We start from the raw sequence: 20,655 nt of genomic DNA on the forward strand, positions 1-20,655 counted from the left end.
TCTTGCCTGCAAACCTAAAGCAGCAGAAAGAGCCAGTCCTGAGCAGGATCCCATCCTCACCTGGAGGATTCCTGCCCCAGATGTTTCGGGCGGAGCTGGAAATGAGCTGAAAACACCGCGAGAAGGGGAACAATGAGCCCCGGGGCAGTCATGTGCTGGCAGCCGGGCTGTCCTTGGCTGTGTAAAACACCTGAGAATTTGCAAGGAGGAGCTGGAGAGCCCCCCAGGCTCCCCTGTGCCCAGCTCGAGCGCTCTGGGGGAAGCTGCTCCACTGCTCCCCGTCTCTCCCAGGCTGCTGGGGGCACATGGAGCCCTGGGCAGGGGTCCCGGGGGTCCCTGTGTGGTTACCCCAGCCGGCAGCATTGCATTATCCAGCCGTTCCCAACGTGATGGGGGAGAGAGCTGAGAAAGAAGTGAAATCCACAGGCTGAGTTAAAGACAGGAGTGAAAAGAAGAGGGACTAGCAATGCTAAAAGGATTAGAACACACGGAATTTAGCGCTGCACGCCGGGCTGGTGCCCCAGGGCAGCTCCTCGCTGCGAAGTCCTTGAGTGAGTGTAAACAGTGCTCAGAGCTATCAGCAGGGCTGGTCCTCCGCCCCAAACACGTGTCCTACCGGGGGAAAGCGATCCCGGCCGGACCCGGGGCTCACCGAGGCCATAAATAGCCCTGGGAGGTGGCCCAGCCCTCTTCAGTGCCGGGGAAGAGATGGAGGTGGGCTCGATGATGGCATCTGGGCCGTTTAGGGCCGAGGCAAGCTCCCTGAGACCCCTGTGCAGGTAAAGGCTTGAGGGTGGGGTGGCTGGGAGCAGCGTTTGGGGAGGCAGGCTGGAGATGGGGCTCCTGGCTGTGGGGGTGGCGAGTGGATTGGGGTGGCCTTGAGCCCCGTTTCCCTACCCCCCTCCGGAGCTGGGGGGGGGCGGCAGAACTCCAGCCCGGCCCCCCTTCCTGCCAGCCCCCTGCCCCAGCCCTCGGTGCCCAGGAGAGCCCCCAGCCCTGTCCTGGGCTTCCTCTGCTCGGCAATTAGCAGGAGATCAGGCTGGATGGGGCTGGGAGGACCCCCTGGCTCTGCCCTTGGCGAGGGATCCCAACAGCAGCCGGGGGAGCTCCAAAAAATGTCCCCACCAAACAAAGCTGGTACCGGGGGGATGCCAGGGCAGGGCTGGAGCAGGGTCTGAGCCCGTCCACGCTGCTCCCCTGGCTAACAGGAATTTTGCCCGTGGATCCTGTCGGTGGGGCCAGAGCTGCCGCTTCTCACACGACAGAGAATCAGCCCGGGTGTGCAGGTACTTCCAGCGTGGCTTTTGCCGTTATGGAGAGCAGTGCAGGTAAGGAAGGGCTGCGATGCCACGAGGATGGGTGGGAGCATGGAGGAGCCGTGCTGGACTGATGGGACCCTCTGTGTCTGTCCCTGGGCTCCTCCAGCTACCTGCACATCCTGGAGGAGCCAGCACCGGTGGGGACACAATATGGCCTGATGCCTCACTGCCACTGGGGCCAGGAGCCTGGCACTGAGCCCACAGCCATGGAGCGGGACCAGGGGGGAGCCCAGCGCACCTCAGCCCGCAGCACGAAGCGTGTGGCCTTCAAGTTCCCCAAGGTGGAGGTAGAAGTGGAAGAGAAAGACAAGAAGAACATCCCAGCACTTGGTAACATCCCCCGTGGGGCCATCAGTGGAGAATTTGTCCCCACAAAAGCTCGGGGTGCCTCAGGTAGGTGCCAGGCTGCCCAGGGGACCAGTGGGGTGGCACTGGGGTGGTTGTGGTGGGGTAGCCTGTGCATGTTTCTGCCTGTGACCAGGCTGGGCTGTGGAGAGCTGTGCAGTGTGAGGACTGTCACTGCTGAAGCTGCACGCTCTGAGCAGCCCACCCAGCTCGCTGGGCTTTTCCCCTCTAAGAACTCTCCTCCTGCAGGCTTCCAGCCACAAGGGCCAGCACCGGATCCAGGCTCCTCTGACCCCAAAGAGGCAGGTGTGGAGACGGCGACACGGACTGACCCTGCAAAGGTGGGTTTGGGGTCTCCTGTGGCCGGGCACTCCCCGTCACCGAGGCCAGGGCACTGACAGAGCCCGGGCATTGCCACGCTGTGCTGCTCTGTTTGCAGGTCCCTGCAGAGCCAGCAGCCGAGGCAGCCCTGCTCACCAGCGCAGCACTGAGAGCCCGGAGCGAGGCCGTGGTGTGTGGCATCTGCATGGACAGGGTGTACGAGAAGCCGCTGGCCGAGGAGCGGCTCTTCGGCATCCTCCCGAACTGCAGCCACGCGTACTGCGTGGGCTGCATCCGCAAGTGGCGCCGCAGCCGCGCCTTCCAGAGCGCCGTCATAAAGTGAGTGGCCGTGGGGACACGGCAGGGTGGCCACCCTTCCCCTTCTGTGCCCTGAAAGTCTTCCTTGGGTGTGGTGGTGTGGCTTTGGGGTTGGCGTGGCTTCGCTTTGGGAGCAGGCGCTTTGGGGTGGTGAGGGGTGTGGGTGGGTGCTGAGCCCGTGCTCCCTGCTCCCTTCCTGGGACACCCAGCTGCACCCATCACCCTCATGCAGGGCCTGCCCAGAGTGCCGGATCCCCTCCAGTTACTACATCCCCCACAAATACTGGATCGCAGACGTGGCTGAGAAGGAGAAGCTCATCAGAGCCTTCAAGGCACGGACAGGGTGAGTGCGCGGCACTGCCGCGGGTGCCAGGGCTGCGGGCTCTGTATGCCACCCTGGGAGCTACACTCACAGCTGTGCTTGGAATCCCACAGGAAAATCAGGTGCAAATTCTTCCTCCGTGGCCACTGCCCTTTCAGATCCGAGTGCATCTACCTGCACGAGCTGCCTGCCCGCTGGCTGAGGAGGCACAGGCAGCGGCAGCTCAGGATGCCCACTGTGAGTGGGGTGGCACATCCCGGGGCTGGGCTGGGCCCCGGGAGTGTGGCTCATCCTCCCTCCTCTGCTGCAGGTGTTCATCCCTTCTTCCTCGGAGAGCTCTGACGAGGAGGATGAGGAGCTCTGCACGCTGGAGTGGGCTCTTACCCTGGCCATGCTGGAGACAGAGCTTCCCCACTCAAGTTATGGCCACGAGCTGCTTCTCATTGACTTCAGCGACTCCGACTGAGCCGTAGGGACCACGCTGGGCCTGGTGCTGCTGCTGGCCTGGACCCCGGCGTCTCTTTTGACTCCTGCCATGGTTTTGGGGTGGCCCTGGCCGTGGGGTGCTGCAGGGATGGGGTGGGATGGGGCAGCAGTCTGTCTGGCATTTATGGGTGCACCGGGGGAGACTCAGGGCACAGCCCCCCTGCTCTTGCCGTGGTGCCCACTCTGCACCCCTGGGACACCCACGGGTAGGGTGGGCTGGGTGCTGGGAGCAGCAGGGGGGGTCTGACATCCACGGGGAGGGGGGGACCGGGCAGCAGGGGGGGCACTGTTTTAAATCCTTTTTAGCCAAATCCGGGAATAACGAAATAAAACGGGTCATGTAACGCTGCGCTTCCTGGCGCCTGTGCTCCGTGTGTGGGTGACCCACCCTCGGAGGTGGGGGGAAGGCGCTGTTTGGGTTGGGATTTGAGCGATGTTTGCATCATCAGCTCGTTCGCGCGCGGCCCGCTTGCGTTTCCCGGGGTGGGGCCGGAAGCGGCGCCGCGGGGACAGCGGGCGGGGACGCGGGGACACCGCCGGTGAGAGCGCGGGGACAGCCCCGAGCGGGCCCGGGCTGCCCCGGGGGCGGGCGGCACGGCAGGGGCAGGGACACGGCAGGACCGGGACACACGTGTGACGTGTCCACTGTCCCCTGTGTGTGTCCCCCATGTCCAGCTATCTCCCGTGTGTGACTGTCCCCCGTGTCCGGTGTCCCCCGCGTGTGTGACGTGTCCAGTGTCCCGTGTCCTGCTGTCCCCCGTGTCCGGCTGTGCCCTGTGTGTGTCCCCCATGTCCAGCTGTGTCCCATGTGTGCCACCGTGTTTGGCTGTCCCCCGTGTCCAGCTGTCCCCCACGCGTGTGACGTGTCCAGTGTCCCCATGTCCGGCTGTCCCCCACGCGTGTGACGTGTGCGGTGTGCCGTGTCCGGTGTCCCCCACGCGTGTGACGTGTGCGGTGTGCCGTGTCTGGTGTCCCCCACGCGTGTGACGTGTCTGGTGTCCCGTGTCTGGTGTCCCCCACGCGTGTGACATGTCTGGTGTCCCGTGTCTGGTGTCCCCCACGCGTGTGACGTGTCCGGTGTGCCGTGTCCGGTGCCCCACGCGTGTGACGCGTGCGGTATCCCGTGTCCGGTGTCCCACGTGTGTGACGTGTCCAGTGTGCCATGTGTGACTGTCCCCCACGCGTGTGACGTGTGCAGTGTGCCGTGTGTGACTGTCCCCCACGCGTGTGACGTGTGCGCTGTGCCGTGTCCGATGTCCCCCACGCGTGTGACATGTCTGGTGTCCCGTGTCTGATGTCCCACACGTGTGACGTGTGCGGTGTGCCATGTCCGGTGCCCCACGCGTGTGACGCGTGCGCTGTGCCGTGTCTCGCAGGCAGCGGCGATGGAGCCCCGGTGCCCGGCGTGGCTGCAGCTGTGTCCGCGGCCGTGCCGCCTGCTGCTGCAGGCTCTGTGCTCGGGCCCGGCCGGGGCCGTGGCCGCGCTGCGGGCGCTGCAGCGGGGCCAGCCCCGCCAGGGCCCGGGGCAGCCCTTCCCCTGGCCGGCTCTCGCCGCAGCCCTGTGCGCCCAGGAGCCCTGGCTGGAGGGGACACAGGACACCCTGGCTCTGTGAGTTGGATACGTGTCTAAAACTCCGTGGTTTGGGTGTCAGGTGCACAATTTGGGAGTGCACATCCGCTTCCCCCCGTGCACTGGTGTCATAGCAGTGACCCATGGTGCCCCAGCTTGTGTCTGCAAAAGGCATCAGGTGCCTCCTCTTGCTCCCTGCTCCATGGGCAGGTTGGGTGCAGGGCAGGGCGATTTGCTCTGACCAGGCACCTCTCCTTTTCCAGCAAGCCACGGCTGCTGCTGCTGCCTGTTTTGTGCCAGAGGAACCTCTTCTCCCTGCTCCTCGTGGTGCAGGATGCAGTGCCACGGGACTGCCTGCACCAGCTGCTCCAGGCCTTGGGGCAGGACTCCCATGTGGATCCCTGGGTGCAGACTCTGGGGGGTCTGCTCCAGCAGGGACCAAGGGCAGAGGAGGGCTCCCCACGTCCCACTGCCCTGTCTGCTGTGTGCCAGCAGCAGCTCAGGGGCCTGTGCCAGAAAATTGCCCAGAAGAAACCAGAGGGACAAAGAAAATTGACCTGGTGCTTCAGCAAGCAGCCTGGTGCCCCTGACTCTGTGCCTCAAGGTGGGAAGCGTAAGAAAGTGTCAGAGGAGAGCCTGGAGTCAGACACTGAGAGAGAGAGGAACATGCTGGAGGAGGTGGCATGTGAGCCCCTGGGGCCCCAGGAATGTGGAAATGTGGCAGAGGAGGTGCCTGAGGAGCCTTCAGGGGACACGTCTGCTCAGAGCACGGATCAGGCTGCTCAGGACAGCTCCCAGCAGGATGCAGCTGGGGAGCTCAGGAAGGTTCCCCAGACAGAGCTGGCAGCAGAGGTCCAGTCCTTTGTCCAGGTACTGGGTAGGGTTTGCTGTCCCCTTACAGCCTCCACAGCCTGGTTCCCATTCCTTCACCCCATTTCCCTCAGGTGCATGGACAGGGCCTGAAAGTGCTGCTGCTGCAGGACTCCAGTGTAAGTGTTTGCTTTGTCCCTGTCCCGGAGCTGATGCTCTAAACAGCCCCAGGGCTTTGGGAGGGGTGGAAAAGGAGGTGGATTTCACAGAGCCAACTGGATGGGGATAAAAAGCCCTGTTGGTACCTTTTCTGTGCTTGGGATACCAGCACCTGCCTGCACCTTGCAGGTGTGAGGGGCTGCCTGTGGGCTCAGTGATGGGGGAAGGGAGAAGCCTGGAGCTGTATTTTGTATTTTGATTTATTTGGTGCATTACTCAGGCCAGTGTTTCTCTCCAGCACTCGGAACTGCACCCCCCACCCAAGCTGAGCATCCTGAACAGCTGCAGCCCCAGCCAGGTGAGCCCCAGCATGCTGCTGCAGCTGCTGCAGGGGGCCTGCTGCTGGCCCTAATGCCCTGTGCCACCCCAGCTCGAGGGGCTGTGCTCCTTCCTGCAGCTCTCCACGTGCCCAGAGCCCCTCCTGGTGCGTTTCTGCAGCTGGCTGCTGGCTCTGAGCCCCGACCTCAGCTACACCAGCGCAGCCATCCTGGCAGAGCAGCTCTTCCTCAGGCGGGTACGTGCCATGGCAGGGGAGTTTCCTGCTCCCCGTTCCCCTCTCCACTGTCCCCACCTCCTGCCTTTTGTGTCCCCAGGTGCTGTCCCTCTCCCAGCCGCCTTCCCGACACCTCATGGCTGCCCTGAGTGCGTTTTGCTCCAAGTACTCCCATCCCTTGTGCCGTGTGCTGGTGGCTGCAGTGCTGCAGGAGCCAGGGGAAGGTGTGCTGGGCTGGTGGGAGCTGGAGGGGGCCCCAGCTGCAGAGTGCTGCTTCCTGGGGGCATTTGTCATGTGTTGGGAGCCATGGAGGCCTCAGGCTGGTTTTTCAGGGCAGGCAAACACTTGGGGTTGGGATGGAAGATGGGTTTACAGGTGCCTGAGATGGAGGGGGAGGGCTGGTTAGGCTGGCTGCTGGCTTATTTTTTCCCAAAAGGGCCCCTGGCAGCTCCTGATGCTCAGGGCAGAGCTGCCCCGGGGAGGAGAGGGTGAGCCCCTGGCACAGTGGCATCCCCTTTTCCCAGAGGCTGCTGCTGTTTGAACCCTTGCTGCAGCTGGGCAAAGGGAGCAGGATTATCCTGAGCAGTAGAAGGGGGCACTGCATGGTTTCTGCCTGTGCTGACTGGCACACAGTCCAGTGAAGAGGGGCCAGGAAGGGCCAGGCACATCCCCGTGGGTTTGGCAGCCTCTGGAGGCTCTCCCCTGCTGCTCTGGCCCTGCAGGTGCTGAGCAGACCAAGCTGATGTGTGAGCTCGTGGAGGAGTGCCTGGAGCCCCACGCTGTGCAGCTGCTGCTGAGGTGAGGGGTGACAGCTCTGCCTTGGCCTCACCTGGGTGGGTGCAGCCATCTGGGGGCACCAGCAGGGCCACCTTTCCCCTTCACTGTCCTTCCAGCCACGTCCTGGAGGTGCCTTTGTCAGAGAAACTGCTGCCAGTGCTGCAGGCCGTGCTGGGCCGGCAGGTGAGGAGCCCACCTTGTCCCCCGGCTGTCCCTGATGACTCCAGCAGTGCTGGAGCACTCTCCTACCTGCTCCTGGCCCTTTTCCAGGAGGTGCTGCCCGCTGAGCTCGTGGATCTGCTGGTGCTGACTCTGTGCCAGCAGGCTCCAGCCTTCTCCACGTCACTCAGCTTCGCCAGGCTGGTGACAGCCGTGCTCACGGTGTGCCAGAGCCAGGTGAGCCCGGCCAGGGCTGCTCCTGCAGCTCCTGGGGCCCAGCCCAGGCCTCTCAGCTGGGCTCCTGGCAGGGCAGGGCCCTGAGCTGCTGCTGCCTCCGTCCCAGGTCAGCCCAGCTCACAGGAGCAGCCTGGCTGCTGTCCTGGACCGGAGCACGGCGGCGCTGAAGAAATCTCTGCAGGCTGTGCTGGAAGGGGCCAGGTGAGGGGGGACACGGGTCCCTGTGCTGGAAGGGGCCAGGTGAGGGGGGACAGGGGTCCCTGTGCTGGAAGGGGGCTGGTGAGGGGGGACAGGGGTCCCTGTGCTGGAAGGGGGCTGGTGAGGGGGGACAGGGGTCCCTGTGCTGGAAGGGGGCTGGTGAGGTCAGGACAGGGGTCCCTGTGCTGGAAGGGGGCTGGTGAGGAGGGACAGGGGTCCCTGTGCTGGAAGGGGGCTGGTGAGGGGGGGACAGGGGTCCCTGTGCTGGAAGGGGGCTGGTGAGGAGGGACAGGGGTCCCTGTGCTGGAAGGGGGCTGGTGAGGGGGGGACAGGGGTCCCTGTGCTGGAAGGGGGCTGGTGAGGTCAGGACAGGGGTCCCTGTGCTGGAAGGGGCCAGGTGAGGTCAGGACAGGGGTCCCTGTGCTGGAAGGGGCCAGGTGAGGTCAGGACAGGGGTCCCTGTGCTGGAAGGGGCCAGGTGAGGGGGGACAGGGGTCCTGTCACGGCAGGCTCTGCACCCTGGGGTGTCCCAGGGTGGGGAAGCAGAAGGTGCCACTCCTGCCGTGGCAGTGCTGTGCATGGTGGGCATGGCAGGGGCTTTCCTCTTCCTGATTTTTGTCTTTCCTCAGGTGACCACCCGAAGGAACCGTGAGGGGGCAGCTTCCTGGTGTGGAGGACACTCCTTGCACAGCAGCAGCCACAGCCACCCCTCACTGGGTGAGGTGGGACCCTGTGAGGGGGTCTGTTCCCCCCCAGGGCCTCCTGGCATGGGGGGCTCCTGCTGGCAGTGCCATCCCAGCCCACCACGCTCCCTGGGGCTTGGAGGTTGGACAATTCATGTGTTTTCATGTGTTTTCATGTGTTTTCATGTGTTTTCATGTGTTTCCAGGTTCACAGTTCATGTGTTTCCAAGTGAACAGTTCATGTGTTTCCAAGTGAACAGTTCATGTGTTTTCATGTGTTTCCAAGTGAACAGTTCATGTGTTTTCCTGTGTTTCCAAGTGAACAGTTCATGTGTTTTCATGTGTTTTCATGTGTTTTCATGTGTTTCCAGGTGTCTCTGTGTGTTTTCCCTTGGGCTTGCCACCCTACGAGGGGACCTGGCCCTCCTGTGCTGGGGGCCAGGCAGGACACAGCCCGTGCAGAACTTCAGGTGCTGAGTTCTCACTGCCCAAAACCCTCACTGAACCAGGGCAGACATTGATTTGAGGCTGCACGAAGCTGATAATTCTGGATTTAGTTCATTATCTTCATTTGACCTCAGCTCATTCCAAGGCACGAGCTCCACATTCCTGCTCCCATGGTGCAGGCTGGGCTGCTGCTTTGTGGATCTGATCTGCTAGGATTCACACATCTCTGCGTGCAGGAGAGTGGGATTTAACTGAATTCCAGCTGAATTTAGCTGGGAAATTTGAGTGTTCTGCTTTAAATCCCCCCTTCTTTCCTGTTTGCCTGGCCCGTGAGGGGCCCTGCTGTGTGTGCCACATTTCTGGTGATGGTGACACTTCTCATGGCCCTAACAGTGCTTGTGTGGCATGACTGTGCTCAAAATTCTATCCTGTATTCTTGAAAGTACCCACTGAAACCTCATCTAGGCACCTCCTGCTCTGAGAACTGGGAAAAAAAGAGTGGAGGCTCAGGCAGGTAGAGCTGGGGTTTCAGTGAGGTTTTGAAGCATTGCATATTTCAGGAGCTGTTTAAAAATCCATCAACATCCACAAAGGGAGAAGGAGAGTTATAACATTCAGGTGTGACTGCTCCAGGTTTGCTCAGTAGTGTTTAGATCCCAGCCAGAGGAAGGAAACTCTGAGGCATTAGGTGACACTGTTAAGGCTGAGAGCCAGGTTTCTTTATGTAAGAATCTCTTAAGCTATTTTAGGTGGCAGTGGGCTGATGAGGCTTCAAAGCCCGCATTAGTGGAGGATGGAAACCTCCAGGGAGCCAGCTTGTTGATGTGTTTGCATTCCAGCAAGTTAGTGGCCGAGTGAAGTGAAGCTATTGTAGGGCTGCCCAAAACACGACATAAATAGAAATTGTGCCACGATCATCAAGGTCTAAGCCTGCTCTTCTGGCTTTATTAGGTAGCAGGCTCTGATCTTTGCAGCTTCCCTGCAGAGCTTCCACTGAGTGACCTCGGTGTCATTGTCCCCAGTGCTGTGCCTGGCTGTGGCTGCTGCTCACATGGAGATGGCCACGGCCTTGTGGCAAGAGCCTTCTTAGCCCTGGGTTTGCTCTTGGCTGCAGCTTGTCGTGTGCTGTGGGCTCCTCTGAGGTGTTCATGCAGATGACAGTCATGGAAGGAGGGCTGGCAGCACACCCTGGGCACCCTGCACGTGCTGCTGCAACACTGCTTGTTTATCTGCAGTGGGCAGCACAGAAAATTCCACTTTTGACTCCTCTTGACCCTTGCAGGAACTTTAAAATCCATCCTGGACAGCTCAGAGAGGTGGATGCAGCACAAACCATCAGTCAGATTTTATATTCAGCAGATCCTTGGCCAAGGGTGGCAGGAGTGGCTCTGTCCTTGTCCTGATTCAGGAGCAGTGGTGGTGAAGGGTCTGAAGCTTTGTCTGAGACCTTCCCTGGGCTGGAGGTAGCAGGCAGAGTGTGATTTCCATCCAGTTTACTTGTGATCACTGGCAGTGGTTCCCCACCTGCTTCCTCTTCTGTTTGCAGAGTTTTACTTCACGTTTCAGAGGGGATTTCCCTTTTTGGTCTCGTAGTTCTCGGGGTTTTTTGGAAGGAAATTCATCGTATGCAGTTGTCTGTTGTTGTCTGTCCACTCTGCTGCCTCCACACCCTGCACAGGGATTTCTGAGCCACTTTCATGGCAAGATGATTCCTGCATGCCCAGGTGCCTCCTGGGGTGTGCTCGGGCAGCACTGAGCCTCTTTGGGGTTCACACAGGGCTCTGGGGTCTGTGGATGTTGAACACCAGACACCAGAGCCATGCAGGGACCTTGGGCCATGCAGCCCCTGGCTGGAAAGGGCTGGAACTCAGTGGCCTTCCAAAGTGGCCTGTGTCCATCCCCCAGGGGCTGCCCCTCTCCAAACAGGAGCTCCAGGCTGTTGCTGTTTCCCCTCCTGCAGTGCCAGGGGTCCCCCCACTTCTCCCTGGGGTAACTGTGCATCCAGCACAGCCTGCTTATCTCACCTGTAATCCCCAACATGCTGCTGCAGTTCTGCCTGCAAACCTGGGGGCTGTGACACCCAAATGTGAGCCTGAACTGCTCTGGGGGAGGCCCAGCAATATTTATATTTTTTCACTTGGGGTTTAAAACTGAATAAAAAAAGAAGAGCAATTTTCCTTCTTGTCTGTTAGGAGTTGTTTTTTTTTTTTTGGGGGTTGTTTGTTTGGGTTTTTTTGGGTTGTTTTTTTTTGCCAACAAACTTTTAATCATAAGACAAGAATTGTGTTCTCTCTGGGATAGCCTGGTGGCTGCCAGGTTCCTGTCAGCTGGGGCAGCCAGGGCCACAGAAAGGTGGGTTTGAGGGAGGGCTGGGGGGCTGTTTTGTGCTTGAGCCCCTGCACAGACCTGTAAATCAGCTTGCTGCATCAGTGGCAGCAGTCAGGGGCAGCTGAGCAGCTTTCTCCCAAGCAGTGAATAATCCAGATGACCACAGTGGGATGTGAGCTGCGAGTTCAGCTCAGCTTCAGGTGCCCTGGAAGGAGCACAGGGGCCAGAGCTGCAGCCACATGCTGCCCCCCAACCCCTTGGGCTGGACATCTCCCTGCAGGCTCTGCTTCCTCCCCGCTGAACAGGTCAGTGCCAGGGGAACTGGGCTGCTTTTCCTGCCTGGGGGCTCTGCCATAGCTCCCAGCCACGATTTAGCTGCTGCCAGCTTAAAAATGAGATTGCCTAAAAATCCCTGCGTGCTTTATTAGATGATTTTAGAGGCTCTTTGTGAGCAGGGGCATTGCCTCCTCTCATGGACGTGCAGGTTTAGGACACAAGGAGATTTTTTCTGTGGGTGTGGGAGGGAGCAGAGGCAGCAGTGCCGTGTGTCCTTGGCTCTGTGTGCCCCTCGGAGCCTGGTGTGCCAGCTGCTGCCCCTGGGGGGGAAGCTGGGGCTCTCTGCGAGGTGTCCCCACCTCCACTGCCCCTGCTTTGTCACCGGGGGCTGCACTCTGGGCTCTCACCCTGGCAGAACCTGGGAGATGCTGCTTGCCCCCTCAGGGCTGGAGGGGTCTGCAGCCCCCCAAGGGGTCCCTGGGCACGGGGGGGGCAGCAGCAGCAGCCCCGGGCAGGGCTGAAGGTGGAGCCCGACCCGCTGTAAGCTCATTAGGGGAATAAAGAGGCTTTGGAGATGTGATGGATCCCAGCAAAGGGCTGGGGGCAGCGGGGGGTGGCCGGGGCTGCTGAGAGGGGCAGCAGGGACGGGGGTCCTGGCAGAGCAGCTCCCCTGCATCACTGAACACGATGCTACAGGGGCTCCTCATCAGCTGTTCCAGTTTAGCCTGGTGCTGGGTTTAGCCTGGTGCTGGGTTTAGCCTGGTGCTGGGTTTAACCTGGTGCTGGGTTTAACCCTTGTGCACAGAGCCTTCTCCCTGGCCTGGGAGAGGCACTCTGTGGGCTTCCTGCACCCTTCTCTGATCCTTTAAACACTGTGAAACAGCCTAAATGGCTTCTCCAAGCCCCCTGATATCTGGAAATCTTTTATATCTGTTTTATACCCCACGAAAGCTCGGGGGGATCCCCCATCTGTCCCCACTGTCCCACGCTGCCCTGAGCCTCCTGTCAGGGGGATGCTGAGGCTCAGCTCTGCCGGCACCGGGCACGGAGGGAGCGGTCCCGGTGTTCCCGGTTCTGCCAGGACAGCAGTCCCGGTGTTTCCCGGTTCTGCCAGGAAAGCAGTCCCGGTATTTCCTGGTTCTGCCAGGAAAGCAGTCCCGGTGTTTCCCGGTTCTGCCAGGACAGCAGTCCCGGTGTTTCCCGGTTCTGCCAGGAAAGCAGTCCCGGTGTTTCCCGGCATTACAAGGACAGCAGTCCCGGTGTTTCCCGGCATTACCAGGACAGCAGTCCCGGTGTCCCCCGGCTGTGCCCCTCTCCGGAGCGGGTGCAGGACCCGGCTCCTCCCCAAAAGCAGAGGTTTCCCGGCCACCTGCGGGCCACTGCCCGCCCTGGCCGGCGCGGGGAGCTCCGGGCGCTCTCACGCATCTCCTTTAAAGGGCTTCTCTCCGGGGCCGGCCCCGGGCGCTCCGAGCGCCGCAGATGCGGCCGCTGTGCCCGCGGGAGGCAGCGGGGCCGCCCCGAGCCCCGAGCCCGGCCGGGCTGATGGGGGCCCGGCAGAGCTGAGAGCCGGCTCCGAGCTGGGGGCCCGGACCTGCCTTCGGCTGCTCGGGAGGAGCTCAGGCAGGTAAAGATGTCCCGGGAGCGTTTGGTGGTCGCTGAGTTGAGGGAAAGGCCGCTCTGGCATCTCAGGGGGTTCATTGTGCTAAACCAGCTGCGGGTTTGGGATATTTTCCACCCGTGGCACGAAGATAAGGAGAGAGTGGCCGCGAGGCTGTGGGAGCAGCAGCCGGCAGGGCTGTGGTGGATTGAGCGCCCTGCAGCAGGGACCAGCCCTCCCCAGCGCTCTGCTGCTGCTGCTGCTGCTGCTGCTGGGATGAGTTTGGCTGATCCCGCCTGGCTGGGGGCCCTGAGCCCCTGGGGGGAGGTTCCAGCGATAATTCCCGCTGTATAGGTGTGAAAAGGGCTGGCTTTGACAGGTGCCAAGTGCTGCTTTTTACACCTCCATCAGAGCTGAGAGGTGGGAGCTGGGCGATGCTGAGCTTGGCCAAGGCTTTGCACAGGCACGTGGGATTCAGGCACTCCCTGCCCCCTTGATCTCCCCTGCATTCCCTGTCCTGGACAAAAACTTCTCCTTCTGTCCTAAACCTGCGTGTCCATGAGCACCGGGACAGCCCCTTGTGCACAGCGACTTCACCCTGGGCTGGGAGAGGGACTTTGTGGGCTTCCTGCATCCTTCTCTGGTCCTCCAAACACTGTGAAACAGCTTAAATGGCTTCTCCAAGCCCCCTTATATCTGGAAATCTTTATTATCTGTCTCTCTGGGAGCTCAGGGACTGTCGTGTCTGCAGCCTGGGGAGCAGGGGCTGCTGCAAATCCACCTCCCCCCAAGAAGCTGCCCCGCACCACGAACCCAAAATGAGGATTGCCCCGGGGGAGGAAACGGGGGCTGCAAGCAGGAAAGTCCACCCTCTAAAATTTACCATTTGCCTCACTCCATGCCCGCCCAGGTCCCTCCAGCTCCTCCCGAACCCCAGCGGGCCACCCTGCACCACAACACCTCCCCACCTCCTTTTCCCGCAGATTCCTCCACGCTAAGCAGAGGAGCTCGAAGCTCCCGCTGGGTGAGAAAACCCTTTAAAAATACAACATTTCGAGGCGTTCTCCATCTCCGCGCCGCTAACGTGGGTCTCTCGCCATAGGTGAGCTGCTCCTGGAGCCCCTGCGCTGCCCAGATGAAGGCGCTGGAAGGGAACCCCCCCGGCCCGGGCGAGGAGGGGGCGCAGGGAGCGGCCCCGGGGCGCCGGCGGCGGCAGCGGCAGCGGGCGAGCTGCCCAGCCAGCCCCTCACCCCGCAGGTGTGTGCCCTAAAAGCTGCCCCCAGAGGCTCTTGGGGTGCCGGCAAGGATGGGGCAGCGGTGGCAGAGCCAGGCAAGGGGCGCTGAGCATCGTGCTGCCGTGGTGACAAAATCCTCCTGCAGCCACTGCTCTGAGGCTGGGCAGGAGGAGAGGGAGAAGCTCTGCTGCAGCTTTTCCCCAAAGTTTGGGGGTTCAACCCCTCTCCCAGCTGGGTGCTGGGCTCTTTGCACAGCAGCCCCTGTGTCTCCAGGCGCTGGTGGCCTGTTATCAGCAGCAGTGAGCAGGGATGCTGCAGAGCTGCCAGACCCCAGGGCTGGGCTTTGGGGTGATAAACCTGCCCCGCTGCACTTTTAGGGTGGCCTGCCACCCCCGTGGGGTGCTGTGCTGTGAGATGGTGCCTGCCTGGGCTCGGGGTGTGATGTGGTGCTGGGAGAGGCTGGCTCGCAGTGAGGTCCGCTTGGCAGCCAGAGCAAAAAAAAAAGGAAAAAAAAAAAAAAGAAGACACTGCTGAGGCTGGTGACTCATTGTGGCTGGAAGCGGCTCCGGCAGGTCCTCCGTGGGGCTCTGCGGCGGCAGCAGCGGGACGGGCACGGAGCGGGACGGGCACGGAGTGGAGGATGCTCGGGAAGCACCCAGGTCCGGAGCAGCCCCGTGGAGGGAGCCGGGGCAGCGTGGGGAGTGGGATGCTGCCGGTGCCTCCCGAGGTTCTGTAGGGTTTACCCGGGATTCCCTCCACAGGGAGCAGCAGGCAGAGCTGGCCGGGCTCCCCCCAGCTCCGGATGAAGGTAAGGGCAGCCCAGGCGGGGATGGGGTCACAAGGGTCGGGTTTCCACCCTCCCTCCCGCCCCGAGCAGCAGGAGGGTGTCCCCTGGCCTGGCAGCACCTGCCTGCAACCCCTTCCAGCCCCAGGACCCCAGCCCCACCCCCTGGATTTGCCTCACGGGCTGCAGCCCACCCTGTGCACCCACTGCCCTCCTCCCCCTGACCTGCCCAGCTGAGCTCCAGCTCCCTCAATCCCACCGGGATTTTTGGGGGGTACCTGCCAGCTGACGTCCCCTGGGAGCCCGCAGGGGTGCCAGTGGCAGTTTTGGGGGTCTCTCTGAAGCGGTGTCAGGCTGGGGAGGGGTCCCTGCTGTCCCAGCAGCCTTTCTGTCCCCAGGCAGGATGAGCAGTGCCCAGGGACACCCGGCTGGGGCTTTGGCCAGCAGCCAGCAGAGCGAGGCGCAAGTCAGCGAGGTGAGAGGGAGGTGACAGTGGGGGACAAACCCTGCCTGGTTCCTTGGGCTCAGGCAGGCCCCAGCCCCTCTGTGCTGCTCTTCTGGGGGTGCTGTGCAGCACCAGGGGCAGGTTTGCCCCAACAGAGCCTTTGTTCCCTTCAGGAGCCAGGCAGGGCCGTGCAGGAGCAGCCTGTGCACCCTGGGGACAGTGACACGACTGGAGGAGGTGGGTGAGTCCCCATCCCACATCCCAGCTGGGGTTTGAAGTAGCTGGGGGTGAGCATGGGAACGTGTTCTGGTGAGGGTCACCTGCCCTGGTGGGGACTTGGGAAGGGGACACTGGCCTGGGAGGGGATGAAGCCCCCCTGATGCTGGGGAAGGACTGGGATGGCTCCAAAACATGGGCAGCACCTCCTGCTAGGACAGGAGGGCAGATGGAGGAGGGAAGGCCCAGGGAAAGCCCTCATGTGGGTCTCTCGTGGCCCCACTGCCTTCCTGCAGGTGCAGAAACCCTGGAGGAGCCGCTGCTGAGTGTCCCCAGTGAGCTCTCAGTGCTGGACAGGCTTGGCTTGCACAGGTAAGACCAGTGAGCACCTGCAGGCCAGGGGGGTCCCAGGGCACAGCAGGGCCCAGGGATTGGACTTTCCTCCTTTTCCATTGCACAAGAGCTGCTGCCCACACGATGGGCACTTGGCTTCCCACCTCTCGTGGTGGCTGGCACCCCTGGGAGCAGAGCAGGGGCATCTGCAGCATGCAGCCCCCATGGTGCCCCCACCCCTGACAGCACTTCTCTTTCTGCAGGGCGGCTTTGGCCGAGCAGGATCTGGAGGTGAGGGCTGCTGGGGGCCGTGGGTGGGCTGGGCAAGGGGACACAAGGACAGGCACCGTGCTGGCTCACCGTGCTGGCTGTGCCCTGCTCCTTCAGCAGCACAAGCCCCTGGCAGCCACCCCAACCCTTTCCCAGAGATGCTTTTGGCATTTGGAGGCAGCTGCATTTCCATGAGCCTGTCCTCTGCGTGCCCACAAAGTGCTCTGCAGCTGCTGAGGAGCGCCCTTAGCCGGGGAGGCGGCGGGAGCCTCGCTAATAAAAACAATTTCCCTGCGAGTGCCAGGGCTGAGTCAGGCTCAGCCACCAGCCAGGAGCCGCAGCCAGGGCTGGCCTCTGCTCCTGCCAGGAGGGATCAAGATTTCCGTGCCTTATCAGCTGCCTGGGGGACGCTATCAGCTGCCTGGGGACCCCCGGGCTGGCATCTCAGGGACTGTCCCCAGCAGGCAGCAGCCTAAGGGTGCTGGGGCAAGGCAAGTGCTAATCATCTTCAGCACTGCCCTGGCTGGTGGCACGCTGGGAGGGCTGTCTGTGCCTTGGGGACAGCAGCACACGGCCCTGGTGGCTTTTCTTCTGCCCTCACCCCACAGGCAGCCTTTGCCCACCTCGCCCTGGCTTTTCGCTGCGACGTGTTCACCCTGCAGCAGCGGGTGCAGGTGGAGAAACGGGCACGGGATGCAGCAGAGGAAAGCATCCAGGAGGAGCTGGGGCAGTGCCGGGCTGCCCTGGAGGTAGGTGGGCACCGGGCAGGGGGCTGGCACGTGCTGGCATCACCCACCCCAGAGGGGTTTGGAGAACTCAAAGTGCCAGCTCCAGCAGCTGCAGCAGCTCCTTCCTTTCCCCCCACAGAGGCTGGGCCAGTGCTGTGCCAGTGCAGGCTGCAAGGAGACGCTGCAGCAGCTGCAGCACAACCTGGCCGTGCTGTCAGCGGCTGTTGAGCGGGCAACCAGTGCTGCAGAGAAACTGGGGGCTGTGCACCAGGTGAGTGCTCAGCCCAGGGCTGGGAGTGATGGAGGGGCTGCACACGGGCTTGGGGACTCATCCCTGAGCTTGCTGGGGTTTGTCCCTCCTCCCTGACCTCGTGTTTGTGCTCTCCAGGGTGTGAGGGGTCCATCCACCTGCCCCGGGAGCACGCAGGGGATGCACCTGCACTGCTGGGGGGAGGCACAGGGAGGGACTGGCAGAGAGCTGCTCCTTAGGAGATTTAGGGGCTCTGATCCCCGTCCCCACGTGGCTGCAGGAGGCCCGGATGAGCCGAGCAGCAGAGGTGATGGTGCAGCACGTGGAGAACCTGAAGCGGCACCACCAGCGGGAGCACGCGGAGCTGGAGGAGATGAAGCGCCTGATCCAGCAGAACTCCCGCAACCGGCAGCTGGCAGAGACCCAGGGTGAGGTGGGCTCTGCCTCGGGGCCTGGGCAGGGCTGGCACCCTGCAGGGCTCGGTCCCGAGCCCCTCGGGGGTCAGTGTGACCTGCACCACACAGCCAGTGTGGGTTGAGGGCTGCTGGTGGCGTGGTGAAGGGAACAGCTGGTGGCACTTGTGAGGGGACAGCGGAACAGCACATCAGTGTGGGAGCAGGTGCTGGTGGCCAGAGAGCCATAGCCCAGCTGGGAATGCAGGGCAGGGGGGCCCCTGCACAGAAAGGGCTCTGTTCCTGAGCACCAAACCCCACAGGTGCCACTGTGGGCACGGCACCATGTCCCCCTGCCTGGGGCACCACCTGTGCCAAGCACAGGGCACATGGCCAGGACAGCTTTCAGGAGCTTTGTGACCTTCTGTCACATCTGAGTGATGGGGATGACGTAAGGCAGCTTCTCTTTGCTCTCAGATGATGTGGAGCCACGGCTGAGACCTCACCCCCTGAAGAGAACCTTCCAGCAGGTAACTGGTCCCAGTTCAGGAGTCTTGGAGCCACTGCCCCCCCTGCCCTGCTGCCCTCCCTCACCTGGCTGTCCCCACACTCCCCCTTGTCCCAAACAATGTCACTGCAGCCAGCTGCTTGCTGCAGGGAAGATCTGCTGGGCTGCAACAACGCAGGGGCAGCCTCGCAGGGCTGTTGACAGACAGACAGGATGCCCAGCAAGCTGAGGGCTGTCTGTGCAAGAGATCTCAGGCAGATCCTTCTGTTGAGGGTCACAGTGCAAGACCCACAGCCTTGGCTGCTTTTTAGCACCAGCTTGAATCCGACACTGATCCCCCTGTAGCTCCAGGGCAGGGGAGGGGGTCACCAGCCCCACCAGCACAGCTTGCAGCAGTAGTGACAGGCACAAACCCCTTGGCTTTGACCTTCCCTGGCTCTCCAGCTTCCCCTCTTAGCCCCAGTGGGAGCTGGCAGTGTCCCACGGTGTCCCTTGGCCGTGCTGGGGAGGTGATGGGGAAGGAGGAGGTGACAAGCAGCCACACAGGGCTCACCCCCAGCCCCTCTGTTGCAGGGCTCTGCCCGCCGCAGGGTCAGCATCGCCGTCATCCCCAAGCAGCTCCTGGTAAGGCCGTGCTCGGTGGGGACAGCCAGCAGCTGTGTCCCCAGCCTCGCTGGCACTGCCACTGCGTGTCCCCACTGATGCTCCCCCCTTGGGTGCCCAGCCAGGTGCCAGCCCTGAGAGCCCAGCAGCCCCAGAAGGTGACCTGGAGCCCGAGGGGGCCCAGCGCTGGCCCAGCACCCACAGGTAACCGTGCTGGGTGGCCGTGGCCCTGCTGCCATGGCCCGTGTGGCACCTGCTGCCATGGCCCGTGTGGCACCTGCTGCCATGGCCTGTGTGGCACAGCACTGAGCCCGTCCTCTCCCTCCCCAGGAGAGAGCTGGAGCCCCAGGGCCAGGACAGTGCCGTGGCAGGGAAGCTGGTGGCAGAGGCAGATGGCAGAGGCTCGAGCACAGGGAACGAGGAGCCGGAGCAGCTCGGGCTGACGTGAGCAGCACCCTGCGTGTGCCCAGCATCCCCCCACGGCTGCTGGCCTCTCTGTGGTCCCCAGCACTTGGGCAGGGGCTGGGGGATTTAGTGGTGGAAGGTTGGGATGTTGCTCATGCCCTCCTCAGGCTTGTTCACTTGGGTTTGTAACAGGGCAGTGAGGTTTGGGGCTGTTAAACGTCCTCCTCGTCCCTAGGTGGGGTGGAGGTGGGCTTTGCTCTCCCCCACGGATGACAAGGGTCCCTGGTCACTTTCTCCCCAGGTCCAAGGGGTCTGCAGCGGAGCTCTGGCGTCCATGGCTCTCCTTCCCACAGCACTACTGGGTTTTCTTCTGGCTGCTTCTCCTGAGCATCGCCTTCCTCCTCCTCGTCCGTGCCCTGGAGCTGCAGCGGGTGCAGCCTGCAGCATCATCCAAGGCCTAGCTGGGCCAGGGAGGGGCAGCTCAGAGGCACCTCTGCTCCTTCCCCACATCCCAAAACACCAAACCCCTAGAATAATAAAATGGGAGGAAAAATGGGGGAATTTTAATGACGGAGCAGGGGGTAGGATCTAAGGTAGGACCGGTGGCACCTCCATGTAACCATGAAGAGTTCAGGGAGCTGCAGCAGCTCCCACTGATGCTGTGAGCTGCCTGTTCCCAGCACATCGAGGGGTGCAGATGTGCTCCCACACATCCCCTGCGCTGGGGACAGCCCGGGCTCTAAAGCCACATCCCTCATGCCCTCAGTCCCGGCTGCAATTCACACCTAACGCCCCTTTGCTGCTGCCCGGGGGACAGCGCTGGGCTGGAAGGCGCAGATCAGCCTTTCCCACGGCACCACGAAGGGCTCACAAACAGAGGGAGCTCTTTCCGACCGCTCGGTGTGACACACACTCCCCGCTTCCGTGTCCGCCCCAGCTCCCGTGAAACACGGGTGGGCTCCACTGCACCCGGAGCTGGGGGCTTGGCAGGGACCAGCACGGCCCGGCCGAGCTGTCCTTCTGGGGGTTCAGCACCGGGATCCCCGGGAAGGCTCGGGGGGGCTGCAGATGGGGGTGCCGGGCTGCTCGCCCTGCTGGCCACCGCCGCCGGCAGCGCCACGGGTGACTCAGGGTGACGGACGTGACAACGCCCGCTCGCCAGCTCGCCCCGTGTCCCTGAGTCACCGGCCACAGCCTCCGACAAGCTGTCCCCGTGCGTCACGGCCCCCTGGCCGTGTCACCCCACACCGCAAATGTCCGGCAGCACCCCGAGCACGCTGCCACCAGGAACCCCAAAAGCGCCCGGCCAGCGGCGATCCTCGGGGACCCCGGGGGCTCCCCCGCCCGCCCCAAGGTACCCTCACCCCTCCGGGACCGTCCCCACATGGGAGAAATGGAAACAATCCCCGAAGTTTCCACGCGAGCTGCGGTGGCCGGGGTCCGGAGCTGGCACTGGGTGGGACCCCCGGTTCCTGCGGTGTCCCCAGCACCCTCCTGTGTCCCCGGACCCTCCGGTGTCCCCAGCACCCTCCTGTGTCCCCGGACCCTCCGGTGTCCCCAGCGCCCTCCTGGCCGGTTTCGG

The 20,655-nt window shown here is 62.6% G+C and overlaps 2 protein-coding genes across 4 annotated transcripts; both read left to right on the forward strand.

The window, feature by feature from the left end:
* The first annotated feature begins 567 nt into the window (after positions 1-567).
* On the forward strand, positions 568-3,196 carry LOC135286187 (probable E3 ubiquitin-protein ligase makorin-1). The gene is made up of 8 exons (XM_064399197.1): positions 568-779; positions 1,209-1,328; positions 1,426-1,712; positions 1,914-2,005; positions 2,104-2,324; positions 2,536-2,646; positions 2,739-2,862; positions 2,936-3,196. The coding sequence occupies exons 1-8, from the start codon at positions 709-711 to the stop codon at positions 3,089-3,091; spliced, it is 1,182 nt and encodes a 393-aa protein (XP_064255267.1). The 5' UTR covers positions 568-708; the 3' UTR covers positions 3,092-3,196.
* Positions 3,197-3,601: 405 nt separating this feature from the next.
* Positions 3,602-20,572, forward strand: FANCE (FA complementation group E). Of its 3 annotated transcripts, XM_064398983.1 has the most exons (16): positions 8,033-8,051; positions 8,203-8,398; positions 14,007-14,161; positions 14,901-14,947; positions 15,322-15,398; positions 15,542-15,605; positions 15,881-15,956; positions 16,181-16,208; positions 16,796-16,936; positions 17,055-17,186; positions 17,446-17,593; positions 18,035-18,087; positions 18,639-18,689; positions 18,790-18,872; positions 18,999-19,112; positions 19,375-20,572. In XM_064398983.1, exons 3-16 carry the CDS (start codon positions 14,040-14,042, stop codon positions 19,532-19,534), a joined length of 1,296 nt encoding a protein of 431 aa, XP_064255053.1. In that variant the 5' UTR covers positions 8,033-8,051; positions 8,203-8,398; positions 14,007-14,039; the 3' UTR covers positions 19,535-20,572. The 3 variants fall into 3 exon arrangements, 2 of the variants coding, with proteins under 2 accessions (XP_064255052.1, XP_064255053.1); XR_010350591.1 differs by lacking the exons at positions 8,033-8,051; positions 14,007-14,161; positions 14,901-14,947; ... (10 more) ...; positions 18,999-19,112; positions 19,375-20,572 and adding exons at positions 3,602-3,650; positions 4,488-4,720; positions 4,945-5,551; ... (7 more) ...; positions 7,483-7,577; positions 8,628-10,880 and having other exon boundaries at positions 8,203-8,485; XM_064398982.1 differs by lacking the exons at positions 8,033-8,051; positions 14,007-14,161; positions 14,901-14,947; ... (10 more) ...; positions 18,999-19,112; positions 19,375-20,572 and adding exons at positions 3,602-3,650; positions 4,488-4,720; positions 4,945-5,551; ... (6 more) ...; positions 7,251-7,376; positions 7,483-7,577 and having other exon boundaries at positions 8,203-10,880.
* The last annotated feature ends 83 nt before the right edge of the window (positions 20,573-20,655 follow it).

The sequence above is a fragment of the Passer domesticus genome, chromosome 25 (genome assembly GCF_036417665.1).
Source record: "Passer domesticus isolate bPasDom1 chromosome 25, bPasDom1.hap1, whole genome shotgun sequence".
In the NCBI taxonomy this organism is placed as follows: domain Eukaryota; kingdom Metazoa; phylum Chordata; class Aves; order Passeriformes; family Passeridae; genus Passer; species Passer domesticus.